General features: G+C 35.6%; 1 protein-coding gene across 1 annotated transcript in view; it reads left to right on the forward strand.

Moving 5' to 3' along the window:
• Positions 1-1,244: 1,244 nt before the first annotated feature.
• The window catches only part of MRVI1 (murine retrovirus integration site 1 homolog), a 32,262-nt gene continuing 15,524 nt past the window's right edge, over positions 1,245-17,982 (forward strand). The window contains exons 1-9 of the mRNA XM_009994241.1: positions 1,245-1,313; positions 7,343-7,443; positions 9,476-9,546; positions 11,275-11,448; positions 12,419-12,496; positions 12,899-12,948; positions 13,378-13,419; positions 14,535-15,128; positions 16,174-16,252. Coding sequence (XP_009992543.1) covers positions 1,245-1,313; positions 7,343-7,443; positions 9,476-9,546; positions 11,275-11,448; positions 12,419-12,496; positions 12,899-12,948; positions 13,378-13,419; positions 14,535-15,128; positions 16,174-16,252 — 1,258 coding nt within the window. The remainder of the gene's footprint in view (positions 1,314-7,342; positions 7,444-9,475; positions 9,547-11,274; positions 11,449-12,418; positions 12,497-12,898; positions 12,949-13,377; positions 13,420-14,534; positions 15,129-16,173; positions 16,253-17,982) is intronic.

Genomic DNA, 17,982 nt, shown 5'->3' on the forward strand with positions numbered 1-17,982 from the left:
GTTTCCTATTAATGGTTTTGCCTCTTTTTTTTTTTTTTTTTTTTTTTTTTTTTTTTTTTAAATCAATACAAGTATTTTGAAAGTTTTTATCAGCCTCAATAAACCAATGTTTCTTTGCCTTGTGGAAAGTTAATCTTACAATGCTGCTAAGTGCTTTGAGCTTCTCATCATCTCAACTTCTTTTTTCCATCTATCTTGATTTTCAGAAGGGTAAAAGAATGATGTTTTGGAGGTCTATGGGTATGTTTGTCCTTGACATATTACTGAAAGTGTTATATTACTGAGTGTAAAGCTCCATTCTGTACACAGCTGTACAGAAATTAACTGTAAAGGTCATATAGTTAGCTCGTACTAATCCAGACAGAAACTGCACCAGATTGTCTCTGATAACTGCATTGTCTGTCATCCGTAGGCACCACTGAGGAGTCGAATGATTTATTTATGAGGACTGTTCCTTAGCTGTCCGGTAGGTGTCACAGTAAATCTTGCAATACATACGCTGTAGCTGTAAGGATTAGCACTCAACATTTCTCATCTTCAGACTACAGGCCTTAATGCTAACTCGCAGTAGCTCCTGTTGATACTAATAACAAGAATTTTCTCAGCTAATAGGCAGTCATTTTTTTTTTTTCCCTACTGCTGTTTTGCTTCAGAACTGAGTTGCACAGTGTTGTCTCGTGCGGATGTAAACCAAGTCTGCACAATTCCCCCCGGGCCTTGCTCTTGTTCAAAGGAAGAGTGCCACCATCTGGGTTTCCAGTTTCACTCTTTTCTTTCAGATGTGACATCACGCTCTGTAGCATCAGGATTTTTTTACTTACTAAAAGGCATATTATAGATATGCAAGATGTAGTTTCCTTCCCAGAGGATTTTTAGAGGGTCGCTTGGTCACAGCCGAGAGTCATAGCGAGAAGGATCTGTAAAATGGAGGGAAGAGTTCAAAATAGCAACAAGAATGGAGTGCTGTCTGTTTTGAATGCATTTACTGCGTTATACGTTGAGAGCTTTAGTTAATAAAACACAAGATAGCATTTTAAATGTTAAACCTTAATACTGGTTGTTATTGTAAAGTGATTTTAGTGTTAGTGTGTAGTTTTAAATGGATTTGATTTGTATTTTTGGCATCTAACACAGCCTGCGGATCACAGTGCTTATGCTTTCAGGCCAGCTTCAAACAGATATTCTCAGCAGTGCATGATCCTGTTAGTCCACAGTGCAGTTCCACGTGCTTCACACTGTTCACCATGCCAACCTTACCTGAAGACAAGGGACAATCAAAAGAGGCACAACACAGCAGTTCTCCTCCAGCCAAAGTAAGCACTCTTACCAAAGTGTTTTCTGACACTTATGAGAAACCTGAGGCTGAAACCTGTTTGTGTGTATTTAGGAGTTCATAAAATAACTTCTAATAATTGCTAAGTACTAGTGTGTTTTGATTAATTAATGAAGCTATGAATGATCTTTCAGTAGATATTCTTAGAATTCTTCAAATATTTCACAGAGTAAGGAATGAGAACTGAAGTTGCTGAGGCACTTGTTTATCAGTTTGATCTGGAGGCTTATGTCTGTCAGTTCTGAACCGTTTAAAGCACAGCTGTCCAACAATGTCCTTTGTGATGTTACTACAGAAAACTCTAACTTCTGAGAAAAAAACTTAGACTTGTACTCCACAGTAGTCTTGAAAGATCTAGCTTTGCCTTTACAGATACAGAAGACATTGTGCAATTCACGTTAGTGTGAAAGATGGAAATCTGGTTTTTGGTTTGAGATCTTTCTCAGTGTTTTATTTGCCATAGTAGTAACTGATCATATGCTGGAACGATACAGAGAGCATAATTTTGCTACTCAAAATTGTAGCATCTATATGTTTTTACATGTTTTACTTGCAGATTAAAAAAAAAAATCATTAGGAGATTATACGTCTCCTTTTAAAATATTTTATACCACTTATAAAAAGTAATTTTATGTTCTAATAAAGTGTGTGGTGGTTTATACTTTTTAGCTTGGCTGAGGTAAATAACCTTACTGTGATTACAAAATCACAGGTTATCCAGATCTTCCTGTTTTATGCAAACTGGTGTAAAGAAACAGAGGATTTGTAATCTGGCACATCCTCATTTAAAAATGTATCACTGTCACTGGTTTTGAGGACACTGTATTCTACACTTTAGGTGAAAACATCCGCTACTTTAATATTGCTGGAAAATAGTGTCAGCAGTGAGCTCTACACTGATTTGTCATGCATTCCATCTAAATTGCACATCGTGCTGAGTGTTAGTTTCCTGGCTTAAGATAAACACCCCAGATGGATGCAAGTTCATTGGACTATTAGCTGAGAACATATATTAGTTAAAGTAGATTTTGTGGGGGTTTTTTTTAACTCCCCATGTGAAAAGTATTTTAATACAAAAGACTTGCTGTGTAAAACATATCTGAAAAGAAAAAATACAAAAAGCTCGATGACATTAATGAATCTAATCCTGAACATGCATGTCAAATTGGAAATACGAAGAACTCCAACCACCTAACATGAAAAAAAAAAATTAATATATATAATGCAGAACTTTTAGAGGCAGGTCTTAAATGAGCTATACTTTGATAGTTCCAAATCAGTTCACTGTGAAATGTTTTGGTTTAGGTATGTTGTTCTTTTTAGGCACAAAGTAACAGTGGAAGGATTTTAACCAACTCACTGCTCATGAGCCCACTTCAGTTAAGGGTTGCAACCAGCCAATGTTCTGAGAATTTGATCTTTTCATGCCTCTTATGACTCTTGGGTCTTGCTGCAGTCCAGTTGTACAGCACGACTATGTAATAAGTAAAAGAGCTTATCAATATGAGATAAGGACTTGCAAGCAAGGAGAGGGCATCGGGAGGAACTAAAAACTGGTGGACTTTTCTGTTTTCTGCTATTGAAAAACACTTTCCAAGTCTGGAATCTCATCTTAGCCAAAGTGCTATCTGGTGTCTAACAATTTTCTCATTCTGTTTCAGGACATGCTCCCCCACCTTTTTCTTGCATGCACAAATGCACACACATTCACAAAACAGCTCTGAGAAAAAAAGAATGAATCTTATATCTCATGTTATTTCTTGCCTACTTTAAGTACCTTTTATAGGTTGGGAAGACCTGGGTTATATTTCTCAAATTCATTTTGAGAAAACAAATATGGTTTTCCATTTTAGTATTTCTTATGGCAGCCTGTGTTCACCATTCTGACTAACTCTAAACAACATTCAACAAAGTGTTCACTGGCATTCAGTTCCTGAGGAAAGTAGATGTAAAATTCCCATTAACACAGGTGTGAGGGCAGTTGGCTTAGTTCAGAGAACTTTAGCCACTTGTTTGAAATATTGTCTGAATTAAGATTATGTAGTTAAGTTCTTAGTTTTTTGTGCTGACTCTTAAAAAATTACTTTAGGTTTTTAGTGTCAAAAATGTAATTTCTCTGTATATAATGCATAACTGTTGCAAAGAAAATTGAATCCATACCAGTTATGTTAAGATTTATAGTAGCCAATATATCTCCCTACACTTTCAGTGTTGGTTGTGAGCTACCATCTTTCCCTTTTTTTTACAGAAAAATAAAAATCCCTATTTCTATTTCCAGCTTTCTTCTGGTTTTGTATCCTGAACACTATTTTACTTGCTCTTCTGACTGCTGAGGAAAAGTCTCTCAAATGTTTGTAATGTTTCTTGTACACTGATTATTCCATCATTCAAGCTTCCACATTTCTTTTTTTATATAATTCCTATTTAAATTTGTATTTTACTTTTATAAAGTCACTGCACGTTATCTGTTTTGTTCCGAAGATGACCCATGTTTCCTTTGTTCTTCTGCCTGTTTCAACTAGTTGCAACTGCAATCCAATTTCCTTACCTTACTTGCTAAACTCTAAGCTCACCACTTTACTTAAATATGTAAATTAAGCTTATTTAAAACCTCATCTCACTCAAAAGACTGCTCCCTGAGACGTATAACTTTTCTGAGGCCTTTCACATACCTGTCTGTTTCAGGCCAAATTTGTTCTGAAATTCAGTCCAGACCTTTAATTAATTTCTAAGATCATAGGCAGGTGACAGAGGATTTGTTTTTCCCCTCCAGTGCTTTAAAGAATTCAGGTGGTATACAGTAAAGCTTTATCATCTGACTGCCCTGGCAGGATAGCTCTTTTAGTAGAGAGAGATTTTTTTTTTCTCCCATTACTGTTCAAATCCACCCAAATTTTGCTGGATTATAAAACTTCTAAAACCACATTTTCTGTATACCTAGTGGTAGAGCTTAACAGCCATAGTACCTGCAGATCCTACCCATCCTGAGTATCCCTGAGCCTCTTGGATCTTCTGTTAGAGACCAAACTGCATGTGCCATCCTCTCAGCCCTGCACAAGCCTCCCTGCAAGACTAGATGACACACAGTTATCCTCCCAGAGCATGTGAGGCAGTTCCCAACTAAGCCGAAGAGGTGGAGTCAGTTTTACCTTACATTTTAATGGGAGTAGGGCTTGAGCAAAAAAGAAGCAAAGGCCTAGTAGCAGGTAGTCATTGGTACTAGGAGAGGAAGCAGCTGTTGGGAATGTCTGAAGAGTGGATGTGCTTGGAAGCTAACACAGAGAGGACAGTTACAGGCAGGCAGTGGGAGTGTGGTGGAAAACTTCTGTATCATGTTTGTGTAGATGTACAACTATGAGATAACTTCAGCTTCCTGTTAAAGCTTCTCATCCAAGATATGCAAGTAGCAGCCTGAGTACTCTTCCGAGTATCAAGATTTCTTTTGATTCAAGCCAGCTGGCCCTGCAAACAACTTCATGTTCTAGCTTTTCCTGCTCCTCTCCTGTACAAATGTGCAATAGGTTTGGACAAGGGGAGGTGGGAAGTTTCACCTGTGTAAGAGTTGAACTGCTCTAGCTGCTGACCAAGATTAATGTGTTCTACCTGACCTGAACTAGCCTGTGCTACAGCTTTTTTTTTTTTTTTTTTTTTTTTTTTTTTTTTTTTTTTAAATACTTTTTTTTCTACCTGACCTGAACTAGCCTGTGCTACAGCTTTTTTTTTTTTTTTTTAAATAAGCTGCTTTAGAGTCCTGAAATGGACTGGAGTGACTCTAGGGCTGATGTTGCGTCATTCAAGAGCTTTTGCTCTTTGTCAGTCATGAGATTAGTATAAACAGTGCACATGTGTACTCAGCTGCTTTGCCCCATCAGCAAGGCAGTCACCTGAATTCTTCTCATTGACTGTTAGACTAAGTACATTGTTACTTAGTAATGTTTTCAAGAATATTACTAAAACTTGCTTTCATACAATATCAGTTGCGTGCTTGAATCTCAAATAGATCATGCCTTTACATTCTAACATTTCCAATATTACAAGGATATTTTTCTTAAATGTGTATCTTCATGTTATATTCTTGGCATGTTTCCCATTCTGCTTTCCTGTGACTGGCAATTTGAATCTGCCAAGGAATGTTGTATGTAAATTATGAGTATAGAAATATGGAGCTGCATGGAATGTATTTATTTTAGTACACAAAAAATGTTATTTGCATCAGAATCAAGAACCCTAAATGAGATATCATTTTATTGACTTTGAGAGCAAGAGGGCTTCTGCTATATACTTTAGTACACTGTTTTCAAAATGCTTCTAGAGTTCCTTTTATTAATCAGAAAATATTATTTCAACAAGAATGAAATGCAGCAGTGGGAGAGTTCTGTAGTATCTGATAGATTTTAGCAGTCATGTAAGTGTTAGGTTTCTTGGATGCTTGTTTATTGTAACAAACCTTATGACTATGCTAATTTCTCCACAGGACAGCAGATGACTGAAACAATCATTCATTGACATTCATTAATTAATGTTACTAAAATAAATGTTAGTCTGAATTAATTACAGATGTCACCTCTAGTAGGTAAAAATTCTTAAAAGTAGTAAGGAAAATTGACAGCAAATGTTATTTCAATAAAAGCAAAATTATAACAGTTGAATGTAATTGGCTTGAACAGCAAACACGATCTTTTAGAAATTTCAGAAGCTTTGCTTCCTAGAGAGGTGTTTGATGCCCCAGGCCTGTCAGTGTTCAAGAGGCACTTGAGCAATACCTTTAATAACATGCTTTCAGTTTTGGCCAACCCTGAAGGGGTCAGGCAGTTGGACTAGATGGTCAGTGTTAGTCCCTTCCAACTGAAAATGTTCCATTCTGTTCTATTACTAATCCCATGCCAACTGAAGTAAAAATTTCTTATAACTTTAGGATGCAGTTTCAAGAAAAGTTTAGACTCCAAATAGCAAAAAAAATTAAAATATTTCTACATACCAGTGCATAGCATAAACAATTAGAATTTGAGAATTTAAAATTATGCCTCACATTTTGCAAGTCAGTTGATGGCACTCCCCCCCTGCCACTTTCAGGAAGCTTTCCCTGCAGCTAATAAATATTTATACTGCTCTGATGTATTCTATTTCTCTCTTGATTGTTTTCTAAAATAAAAAATGCAGCTTTTAACAGGTGTCTACACTTTCCACCCTCTGCGTGATTTTATGTGAATCACTTTTCCCAAAACCAAATTGCTTATGTAGCCTTTCAAAAGGACAGAGGTGGTTGGTTTTTTTGGGGGTGTGTGTGAATCTGAATGTGGTGCATGGGGAAGAGTAATAATTTTTTGCTACATATGAGAAATCCACAGTTCATTTTTCCAATTTGCTGCATCTCTGTTTGGAATAGCACAGTAAACAGATTCCTTTGTCTTCAGCTGTTTGGCATCATTGTGGAAGAAGGTGTGGGATTTAAGTTCTTGGGACAAGTTCTTGTATTTTCTTAAGAATGCAAGCATGCATTGATACTGAGTACCAGTTTATTTGTTGCTTAAAGATTATATTGTGTATTATTAAATATAGCACTTCTATTTTTAAAAAAATATTTTTCCAGTTAGTGGGAGAGAAAACCAAGTAGAACACTAACAAGATAATCTTATAATTATTTTCTGGTATTTTGAATAGCATGTGTACACTTAATACTGGTATATGTACTTCAGTAAAGGAATGGTTTGCTTTGTGAAAAATCAGTTTGTCTACCATTTTAAAGCATTCTCGTTAGTTCCATGCTCACTGAATTTAGCTTGTGTGCATTAAAAATTTGTTAAGAAAACAGAAAATTCCAGGTGTCCATCATCTCTTTTTAGCCATTTAAGTCTAGACCTCTGATTCATATTTATTTTATCATTAGTTCAGTCATATTTTCTTTTAGCTAAACTGGGCAATACACAGTATCTTCCACATAGACTGTCAGTATTCAGTGTTTTGAATTTCTTTTTAACTACATTTTTATATTTGTCACAAACCATTCAGGACACTACTGTTGAAGGGACAGCATGCAGTACTCCTTCTATTGTTCTTCCAGAGAATGCTGTTACGCCAGATGTAGAAATTGATAAAAATCTGGTTAACAGGTACTATATAATACATTAACAATCTATGCATAAATTGTACAGTAATTCCAGGAGCTGTGTTTTAAAATATTGCTTTGAAATTTATCTTGTGTTAAAATATTATTGCTGTATATCTCTTTGTAATTTAATCATATTGTCTTTGCATTTTGGGAGGGGACACAGGAATATAATTGATACTAAAAGAGTAGATTTTCTTATAATACTGGGCCTGCCAACCTGAGTCAGTATACTTTAAGTTTAGATTAACTTTCTTGTCTTTTAGAATAGCATAATTTAAAACTACAAAAAAAAATTTCAATTAAGGTTTTACATAATTTGAAATAAAAGGTGTACCTTTTGAAATCCATCCAAGCTAGCAAATAAAATATGGCCCGATGAGGAAAAGATTACTTGGCCAAACCCTTCTGTAGACATACAGGGAGGGGGAGTGTGTGTTACAATCCTCCACCTGCTACAAGGATGACTGACAGTTGAATTCCTCTCCCTCTGTGCATGGCAATGTACAGTATTGTCCTTCTGTACAAATTTGAACCTTTACTTAGACCCAGTCAATGAGTTGAGACTGAAGAAAGTATACTTGAGCACTTTTGTGTTTCCTGAAGTTTTATTCCCATGGAAATTCAATTTGGTAGCTAAATCCCTACATCAGGTTTACTAATTATATAGATGCACCAGTTGTGCTTCCTTTCATTATATAAATATTTCCACTGAACCAATGAGAACTTTGTAGACTGATGTAGAGTTAGGAAATTAATCCTTATAAGATTTGTTTTTTAATTACTGGTTTAAAAATACTAAAAATGTAACTTCCTCAAGGTATGTTCAGCCATCAGTGTTAAGTCTTACAAATGAGTGTATTTTATGTACAAAGCCTGTGTTGTCTGTGTTCCCTTCTTAAAGAACTGGCTATGTTACCATCTCATTACAATATTCTTAGAATCATGCTGTAAAACAGACATTGTAGTAATAACATTTGCAATCTGTTGTAATTATTTTGCCTATGGAAAGGAAAATGCAGCAACAAACTATGTTGCTCTTAAAAACAATCCCTTTGTATGATCTTTAAATTACTGAAGTGTGTTTTAAAGAAGAAGGAAGGGTTTTAGCAAAAGGTGGGCCTAGAATATATGACAGTCTGCATAATAAAGCTTATTTGTGAGGGCAGAACATTTCCAAGAAAGGCCTATGAAAAATACTATGCAATTTTTACCAACAGTTTTTGCAAGTATTGTATTTAGTTTTGTATACTTCACATTTTATAGTTTTATGAACTGCAGAAAATGCTTCTTCTTTTGACAGGTTTAATGTATTACATATAATTTTCAGAATAAATCTACCTTCCAGTCTTGTGCATGTTATCTTGGTATTGACTTAAAAGACATATTATTTTATATAACTTAAGGTGATGCTGATGAAGCTACTTTTATTGCATATTGTTTCTTTCCTTACAAAAAATTGTTGGTAGTCTGACACTGCTGGCTAACTTTGTTTCATAAGACAATATTCTGAGGTATTAGGACATCATTGTATTATTAGCCAGCATCTTTATAATTTTCTTCTAAATCCAATTAAAATATGCTCAGTTCTTTTTAAGTCCTAAGTTGAAAACATTGGAAATTGAGCTAATGGACCTTTTTTTTCTGCCTGAAGAAAAATTGCAACAAGTGTAGGCCACTCTTCCACCTCTCTGCCTTCCCTTCCTTCCTTGCATCTGTTCAGTCCTCCTTGCTGTTTTGGTGAAGCTGTGAAAGAAACTTTTGTAGCACCCAGAAACTGGGATAGGACCACATTCCTGAGCTGGTGAAATATAATAAGTATCAGTTGAAAATTTGAGTAGATAATGTTTCAAGGCTAGATACTTGGACAACTTAAATACCTAGCTTGAGTGCACCTTTTGTTTTCTTTTTTCTTTTTTCTTTTTTTTTTTAATAAAAGAAAAATACTTTCTTTTAATATTAACTTTTTAAAGAGAAGTAGAACTTTGTTTTGGATGCTACTCCCATAATTTTTATGTGTTCGTTTTTCTCTCTAGGCCCCGTAGTCCTCATAGAAGACATTCTAACCGTGCCTCTAGGAATTCAACAAGTTCATTGACTTCTGTTGGTAAGAAGTGATTATTCATTTAAGCTAGGATGTTTTCACAGAAAATGTGGCATGCAGTGAAGACCTACATTTTGAGTTTGACTGTATTGACTACAGCTTTTTTTCCTGTGTTTACTGTCTGCAATGCATGCACAGGAAATACTGCTAGCATGTTGAATTGTTATTGTGAGTTTATGATCCTGAGTGGATTGCATGCAGACAGAGCCAGGGAAGTACGTTGATTGTTAGTTTCATAAAGTCAATAGATTAGTGTGTCAGCTTAACATTTCAAGAAGGCTGGAGATATAGAGACATACATGCTTAAAATTCTTGTTGTACACAAAACACTGTTCATTAGTACTGGTCTTGTTACTTTTGAAGGGCTGGAAATTTTTAGCAAGGAGCTTAACATACTTTTGAGGCCACACCTGTTGTATCGCGTCCATTTTGGGCACCTCAATTCAAGAGAGACATTGAGGTGCTGGAGCAAGGACAGAGGAGGGCAATGAAGCTGGTGAAGGGCCTAGAGAATAAATCTTATGAAGAACACTTGAAGGAGCTGGGGATGTTTAGTTTGAGAAAGAGGAGGCTGAGGGGAGACCTCATCAGTCTCTACAACTACCTGAAAGGTTGTTGTAGAAAGGTTGGTGCTGGTCTCTTTTCACAGGTAATTAGCGACAGAACAAGAGGGAATGGCTTCAAGCTGCAACAGGGGAGGTTTACTGGACATTAGGAAAAAAATTTTCACAGAAAGAGTGGTTGGACACTGGAACAGGCTGCCCAGGGAAGTGGTTGGGTCACCATTCCTGGATGTGTTTAAGAGTCATTTGGGTGTGGTGTTGGTGGATATGGTTTAGGGAGGAACTTTGTAGCATAGGGATGATGTTGGACTCAGTGATCCCAAGGGTCTTTTCCAATCTGAATAGTTCTATTATTCTATGATTCTATAATTTAAGCCTTAAGTGTTTTAGTTTGATTGTCGTATCAGATTAAACTTCAAGCAAGCTGTCCAGGGGATTATTTTCTTCATTGCTTCACTTCCCAATGAGATTCTTGCTACATAATTACTTATTCTAGTGACTATGTGGTTAGTCATATGCTCCTCAGATATTAGCAAAAGGAGAGAGTTCTCTGGAAGACGCAAACCTTTCCAGATGTCATTTTGCAGAATACAGAGCTTCAAGCCTGCTTTCTGTTCCAACTGCTGCAGTTGACCTTTGGCTGTGTCTTGGAACCCACTCAAGCAACTGAGTTCTGCTTTCCATTTTTATCAATGAACTGGAGGATGGAGTGCAGTCTCATCAAATTAGCAGATGAAATCAAATTGGGGGAGATTAATTCATATAGGTTGAGGGCAGTGCTGCAATTCAAAGAGACCTAGACAGGCTGGAGGAATGAGCCAGTAGGAACTTTATGAAATTCAGCAATATGCATGGAAAAACTAAGTCTATAGCAGAAATGTTGTGACTGCTAGTTCAAATTGATCTAATGCCACTTTTACAGATAAATCAGAAAAACTATACTGGGGACACAGCCAGAAAAGCCAGTTTCACATATCAGAGCATCTTTGATCATAATGACTTAATCTTAGTGAGTTACCTGGGGTTTTGAGGACTTGCAGACATGAATGTTTGTTAAATGCAAACTCAAAGCTAAATTTATAGATATGTTTTGTACTTGTTATGCTGAAATACCACAACCTATCTGGAAATATGTGGTACAGATCTAATTCTGACATTTTCCACCCAGACAACAGCGGTCATGTGATTGATCTGGTAAATGATCAGCTACCAGATGTCAAAATATCAGAGGAAGACAAAAAGAAGAATCTTGAATTGCTAGAAGAAGCAAAGAAAGTGAGTGAGAGGTTTCTAACACGCAGAGGCAGAAAGTCGAGAAGCAGCCTTCCGGAGTCACCCACAGGTAAGCGTAGGATCCTGAATTCAAAATTTTATATTCCACTTCAAAGATCTGCAAAGGCACAATCAAGCCATCTACTGTAATGCATACATTGCTACTGTATACACACACTTTGTTAATTTGAAGGTCAGAATCCCTCTGTGCCTCCCCACAATTCCATATCAGTGTCTATATGCAGATATAAGAGTGGAGGATGGTGTAAACTTTTTAAGTGCCTGAATGGCACACTCCAAATAGGAGTAATTTCCTATTACTGCCATAATTGAAAAGCATGAAGTATGTGTATTGGAATCTAAAAAAAGGTCACAAATTTCTGTTTGTGCATATTTTCTTCCTAATGTTCCTGTGGAACATAAAATGAAATTGTAATGGCAAGATTCAGACTGCTGAACATTCCCGCAGAATTATAATTACAAAGATTTTTATTCTGAACATAGTCGTAAACTAAGCTAAATTGACCAGAATCTACTTTAAAATCAGCAGACTAAAATATAATATCAATTGAAATTACTTTTTCCCCTCATATGAAGTGTTTGAAAACTAGGACAAAAGACCAATTCAAGATAAAGTTATGTCTTAAAATCGACTTGACAATTTACGGAAGATAAAAAAACCTATACTTTTTAATTTAAACTTTCCTTTTTTTTTTCCAAAATTCCTTGTGAATCACTCTCTTGTGTCTACTTCCCTGCAATACTTACATATTAGAAAACTGAGAATAAGTATTTTGTATATCAACAGAATTGTATTAATTTATGGCAGGTATATGAGAGAAAACCTGCTCTAAGTTCCTAATTACTGAGTAAAACTTGGCAGTTAAAACAACTTGCCAGGTTCTGGACAAGCACATGACTGATGATTATTTAATTCATGTTTTGATCTTATCTGAATTTTAAAAATTCAGAAGCTATAAGTCTAGAAACTAAATTACCTTTTCTTTTTCTTTTTTTTTTTGGTCGTTGTTTTAATGAAGCAGTTTCACCTACACTTAGTCCTAAAGTTTCACCAGTAGCATCTCGGAACAACTCTCTCACTCTTCCAGTTCCATCAGGTAAAATAATCTATGTAGGCTTGAACTTTGACTTATAAAAGCTCACCAAAAATGTACTTTTAGTATCTCTTGAGCAGAAGTAAAATCTGTAGATTCAAGCATCTAATGAATGCCCATAATATATACTTTAAACTTTTTTTTTTTTAAGTTATATCTGTATTCCTGTGTTACATGCTCTGTTTCTTTATTCTTTTCAATAATGGAGTTTTGAGAAGCTTTAACGATCTTTCACTATCTTACTATTTTAAATCATTTTTATCCCTTTTAAATAGTACTTTCCACATTTAAATTTTGTCCTTATATTACGTGGAACTGTGCATGTATGTGTTTGCTAATGTTGTAGTAGTAGAAATGTTGAGCAAAACATCAGAGTATGCCCTTATTTTGTGTGTGTCTTCCTAGGGTCTGATGTATGCACAACCACTGGTGTTGAGTCTGTATCTCCAGGGCAGGTAAGAAGAGCTGAATAGTGTGCACAGTAACCTGGTTATTACTGTACTGTATTATATTATGCTGTCCTATTAGTCCATGAGACAAATGGGATGTTTTGAATACCATTTTATATACCAGGATTGTATTATTAATTTGTTTCTTCTGCAAAAAGAGCGAGGGACTAATACATGTTAACTCTGAAGATAAAGATCCATGAGCTAACAAATGCTGAAGGATTGTAGAGATCTGTTAAGTGCAGAAAATGGAAAAAGATCCAAAATAGTCTTCTTTTATGGAAAAAAAATAATCCCTAAACGTACTTCATAAATTAATGGGACAGTGTAAAAACTAGGATTTCACAGTTCATCCATAATATCTGTATCTAACATTTGCAACATAGATGTGAAAGATAAACATGTAAGGCAAGTTTTTTCTTCCTTTTTTGCTAGAACAACAGAACTGTGAAAGAGGATGACAGGCAAACTGCAGAGGTAAGTGTTTTACAGCAAGCGTTGAATAAAATCTGCCTGTCTTAGCACAAGTATGACTGTTATTTATATGACTTCAAAGGCTAAAAGACTGTTCACATAGGAAAAATTAAAATGATACTGCTCTGAGAAATTGTGAAGCACTTGCAAATGTAGTGGAAGACAATGAGCTGGCCTTTACATCCTGTCCATGCACCCTGCTCTAGTTCAGTTAAAATCAATACACTAAATAACTTTGTAAGTAAAATTAAAATGTTTGCTATAGCCACTTTGGTGTATGCTGGTGGTTTAGACAGATATCCTCCTCCAGACCCCTTTGATTCAGTGGAAGAGGTTACTGTACTGTATGTACCTCATGTTCCCCACCACCGATGGGATATTACTGCTCCACACAAATATTGCTGGAGTAGTTTATATAAATGCTTCCTAATTTGTTTTAGATAACATCAGGTGGCTCTTTAAAGAGATCATGCTGTAAGAAGATTAGGCAATACAAAAAAACAGTATGGCAGCAGAATTTTGTAGCAGTAACCACAAAGGAGAGGCTCAGTAGCATACCTAAGGCAGAGCCAACAGTTAGTTTGTATGTTGGTTGCCTTAACTTGCTGACACAGGTGCCCTTAGACAAAACACATATTCTGTATCAAAGTAGTCAAGGATTAGGCACACATTCTTCTGCCAGTTCTCCTGAAGAGATTGCAGCCAAATTATAATCTACAGTATTGCACACGAAGTGAGAAGAGGTAAATTACGATATGTGCTTTAACTTTGTGTACAACCTCATTTTTTTTCCCTTGGGAGGTGAGAGACTAATGGAGAACAATTAAAGCAAAGTAACAGAGCTGTAAGATACAGGGCTAAAGTTGTATACTCAGACAAACCTTACATCAAGATGATTAAAAACTTGGCTGTATGAGGGTATCTATAATGGATTCTGGAGTGGGAGGAGGTTATCTCAAAAGTTCAGATAAGAGATTCCCAATTCAGTGTTCTTTCAAGTGTCTTTTAAAAATTATTTCTCTCTTCAGCAGCACACATTTAAAAGCAAGTGTCCCTGAAACAGAAGTGGCAATCTGCACCTGTTTTTCTCTGTTTTATGTGTGTCCCTCTACTTTCAGAATGCCACAAAAGAATTAATTGATCGAAGGCAGCATGATCAAAGAAAGATTTCTCAGGGAAGGTTGGTTCCTCGTTCTGCTGGTTTTGAAAACTCCAAAGAAAAGCTGTCAGAACAAAAAGAAAACTTTGATCCACGTAAACATATGGATACTTCACCAAAATCCTCCCCCTCAGGTAGTGATGGTGGCAGAATGTCTCTTAACACTTGCATGAATGTTTGTGAAAATGAACTTGGAAAATCATTCCTCAAGAAAGGAAAAGAAAATGATATTCCTTTAAAAACCCATCTACCAGGACCAGGAATAGGAAATACAGACTCAAAGCTAAAAATTCCTGTTCCAGAAATGAGGGACCATAAAGTTTTATGTAAACCAGAATTTAAATTGTGTGGACTGCGTCCTCCTCTGCTGAGGGCTGTATCATGGGATAGCTTGGAGCCTGGACAGAAAGATAAAACGCCTTTAAAATTACCATCTGAGGAAGATAAAAGCTTTGGTTTTGGAAGTAAATCGAGCAATCAATTAAAAGCATTCAAAGACCTTCAAATCCAAGTGCAACCAGTTCGAATGCAGAAATTGACAAAGCTCAGAGAGGTGAGTGTTAGTTATCAGTTGTATCATGTTTTGAAGTTATTTTCATATCTTACTAAACTTTCAACTTCCTTTGCATGATTTTTATCATGATTTTAACATACAGTAATATAATGGGAAACAGTTTCATCAAAATCAGCACAGATTTCTATCGTGTTTTTCCTTTGCAACTTTAGTAAATTGTAGCCTGTAACTAACTTCTGTTGAATTATTCTATTTCTTAATTCTCTTCAAATATATATCAACTGTACTGTGGTATCTTCAATATGGACATATTCATGTGCATGTGCTTTTGCACATGCAGGTTCTACCCCCAGAAAAAATTGTAATACTGCTGTCAAGAAAGTACTAATTGCTTTCATTGTGACTGAAAGGTAAGTCTAAAACACAGTGTCTCTCATTTTTGTGTCATTTACGTGACCTATGAATAGGAAGCATTTGATTAACAATAACGACATTAGTGAAACCTACTTGAGACTAAAATTATCTATTTTGATTTCTAAAGAGAATTTTAGATCTGAAGAATCTTTCTTTCCTCAGCATGTAACAACATTGTCTTTAAAAGGGTCACTTATGCTCTTTTACTTCCTTTGCTTCCCTGTGCTTTGCTTTTCAGCTCCTTCAGAATTGTCCCAAGTAGCAAACTCTCATATAGCTGATTTTCTGAATTTTCTCTCCTTTCTGGGAGACTTGCTAATTACTGTAGCTACATTCAAAATTGGTATTCTTCCTCTTATTTACTGAAACTCTTATTTACGAAACTCAATTTTTCTGCTTGAGTATTGGACATAGATTGCAAGTATCTATTTGTATGACCAGGAGTTTTTATAAATTATGCATGTATGAAATTTGAAAGATGTAATCTTTAAGAGTGTGTGTGTGAATGTGCATGTATCCATGAAATGTTACATCTGACTCAAACAATATAAATATCTCCATTACATTTATTAACTAAAGTGAATGTTATATTTAGTGTTCGCATGGCAGGGATATTTGAATTGAGATTTCTAGTTAAGTTACTTAGAAATGTTACTGTTTTTCTTAACAGGAGCATATTTTGATGAGAAATCAAAATTTAGTTGGACTTAAACTTCCTGAACTTAGTGAAGCAGCTGAACAGGAAAAAGGTGCAGTATCATAAAATATGGAAGGAGTGTTTGTTATACACTGATTTTTTTAATTTACTAATATGGAAGGGGGGGGAAGTATTTTTCTTCAATTGCAATAATAGCTGTAATGAAGGAATCACAGAGGAGGGTAGTAAATACTGGAAGTACCTGCATACCTTTATGATCTGAGCCACGAAGACACTGTCACTGTAGGTGTTACTGCAACCAAATGAAAAGAGGCATATCTGTAACAGAGCCTAGCTTGTCATTAGTAGATGGAGGGTGGTCTCGAGTTTCAGTCACTTTCTGAAAAAGAGTTTCAGCAGTGATGGATTAAATGGATGTGACCTCTGCAACATATTGTGGCCATAAGGGTAAATTTGATCCTTGAAAGTATAAATAAGAGATAGAATGCTTTATTCCTGCTTTTTACTTTAGTATATGTGTGGAGAATATTGAAATGGCACATTCACTTCTGCTCTACAGCTCTGTGTCAATGTGGATAAGTAAGAGTAAGGCTGGAGAAGAGATTGTGATTGAAGGACTGGGAAAAATATGCCTTACAATAAGTGGCAATTTTTTTAGCTCAATTTGTATGATTTTTAATAAGGGAAAGGCTTAACATTCTACATAAATGAGGAAACAGAAATCTGTCACCAAGTTCTTTTCCAGTCTAGCACAAGCAAATGAGACTTGATGCCTGTAAGTGGGATCTAACAGAGTCAGAATAGAATTGAAAGAGTAAAGATACAATCCTGAGGACAATTCAGCAACTGGAAAAAATAAATGTTAGTAGTGCTGAGTGATCAATTGAAACTATTTAAGCTAAAATTGTGTATTTGTTTGGAAATAGTTAAGTCATAACTCTATATTTGCTTTAGAACTGTTTTGTAAGGCCTTCATTTCTGTCACATAGGGAGATGGCTGAGATAATATATTTTCATATTATCTCTGAGATAATATATTTTCATATTATCTCTGGGAACAGACTTATCCTCAGTCTAAATGAAACAAGATAAAAAGCGACTTCTTGTCCCCTTTCAGTAGTTAGTGATTATATCTTTGGATTCTTAGAGATGGTAATGTTATTCCTGTCATTCTACAAATATAACATTTCCTAGAAATTATTTAGCAAGCTCTGTTTGAAAGTGTAAAATAGTTGCCATTTTAAAAGCCTGTTACATAATTTTGGCAGATTTGAAACTTTTGAGGAAAACATTATGAGAAGGTAAGCATTATTTTATCCAGCTTTTCAACCAAGATGTCATGAGCATCACAACCTTTTTAAAGTCTACTGACTTACCTAAATGATAGGCAGATCATTAAGGGTCAATTCCTTGTCCTTGGTGGGCAAAACAAGTGAGGGGTCAAATCCTTAGCTCATTTGTTAGGGACACTTACTTCCTTACATTGTCATAAAATCCAACATGTGCTTTTTAACTGGAGTAGTAATTTTGCTAAAACAATAGGAAATAGCCAGCTACTTCACTACTACTGTTGTGAATCAAATATACTGGCTCCATCGTGTTTTGCTATCAATGCCAAGTTATTGTGATCATCTTAGTAAACACAACTTTGCATCTACAGAAGTTTAGATAAGTGTGATATATGGGGTGCAGACATTATGGTGTCTGGCTGGCTTTTTATGGGGACACATGACTGTTCTTTAATAAATACTGGAATTCTTAAATATAAAGAAATTGCACAGAACCAAAGTGTTGCTAGAAAGAATCTCCCATTCTGTCCTG

The sequence above is a fragment of the Chaetura pelagica genome, unplaced genomic scaffold, assembly GCF_000747805.2.
Source record: "Chaetura pelagica isolate M959 unplaced genomic scaffold, ChaPel_1.0 scaffold153, whole genome shotgun sequence".
Lineage (NCBI taxonomy): Eukaryota > Metazoa > Chordata > Aves > Apodiformes > Apodidae > Chaetura > Chaetura pelagica.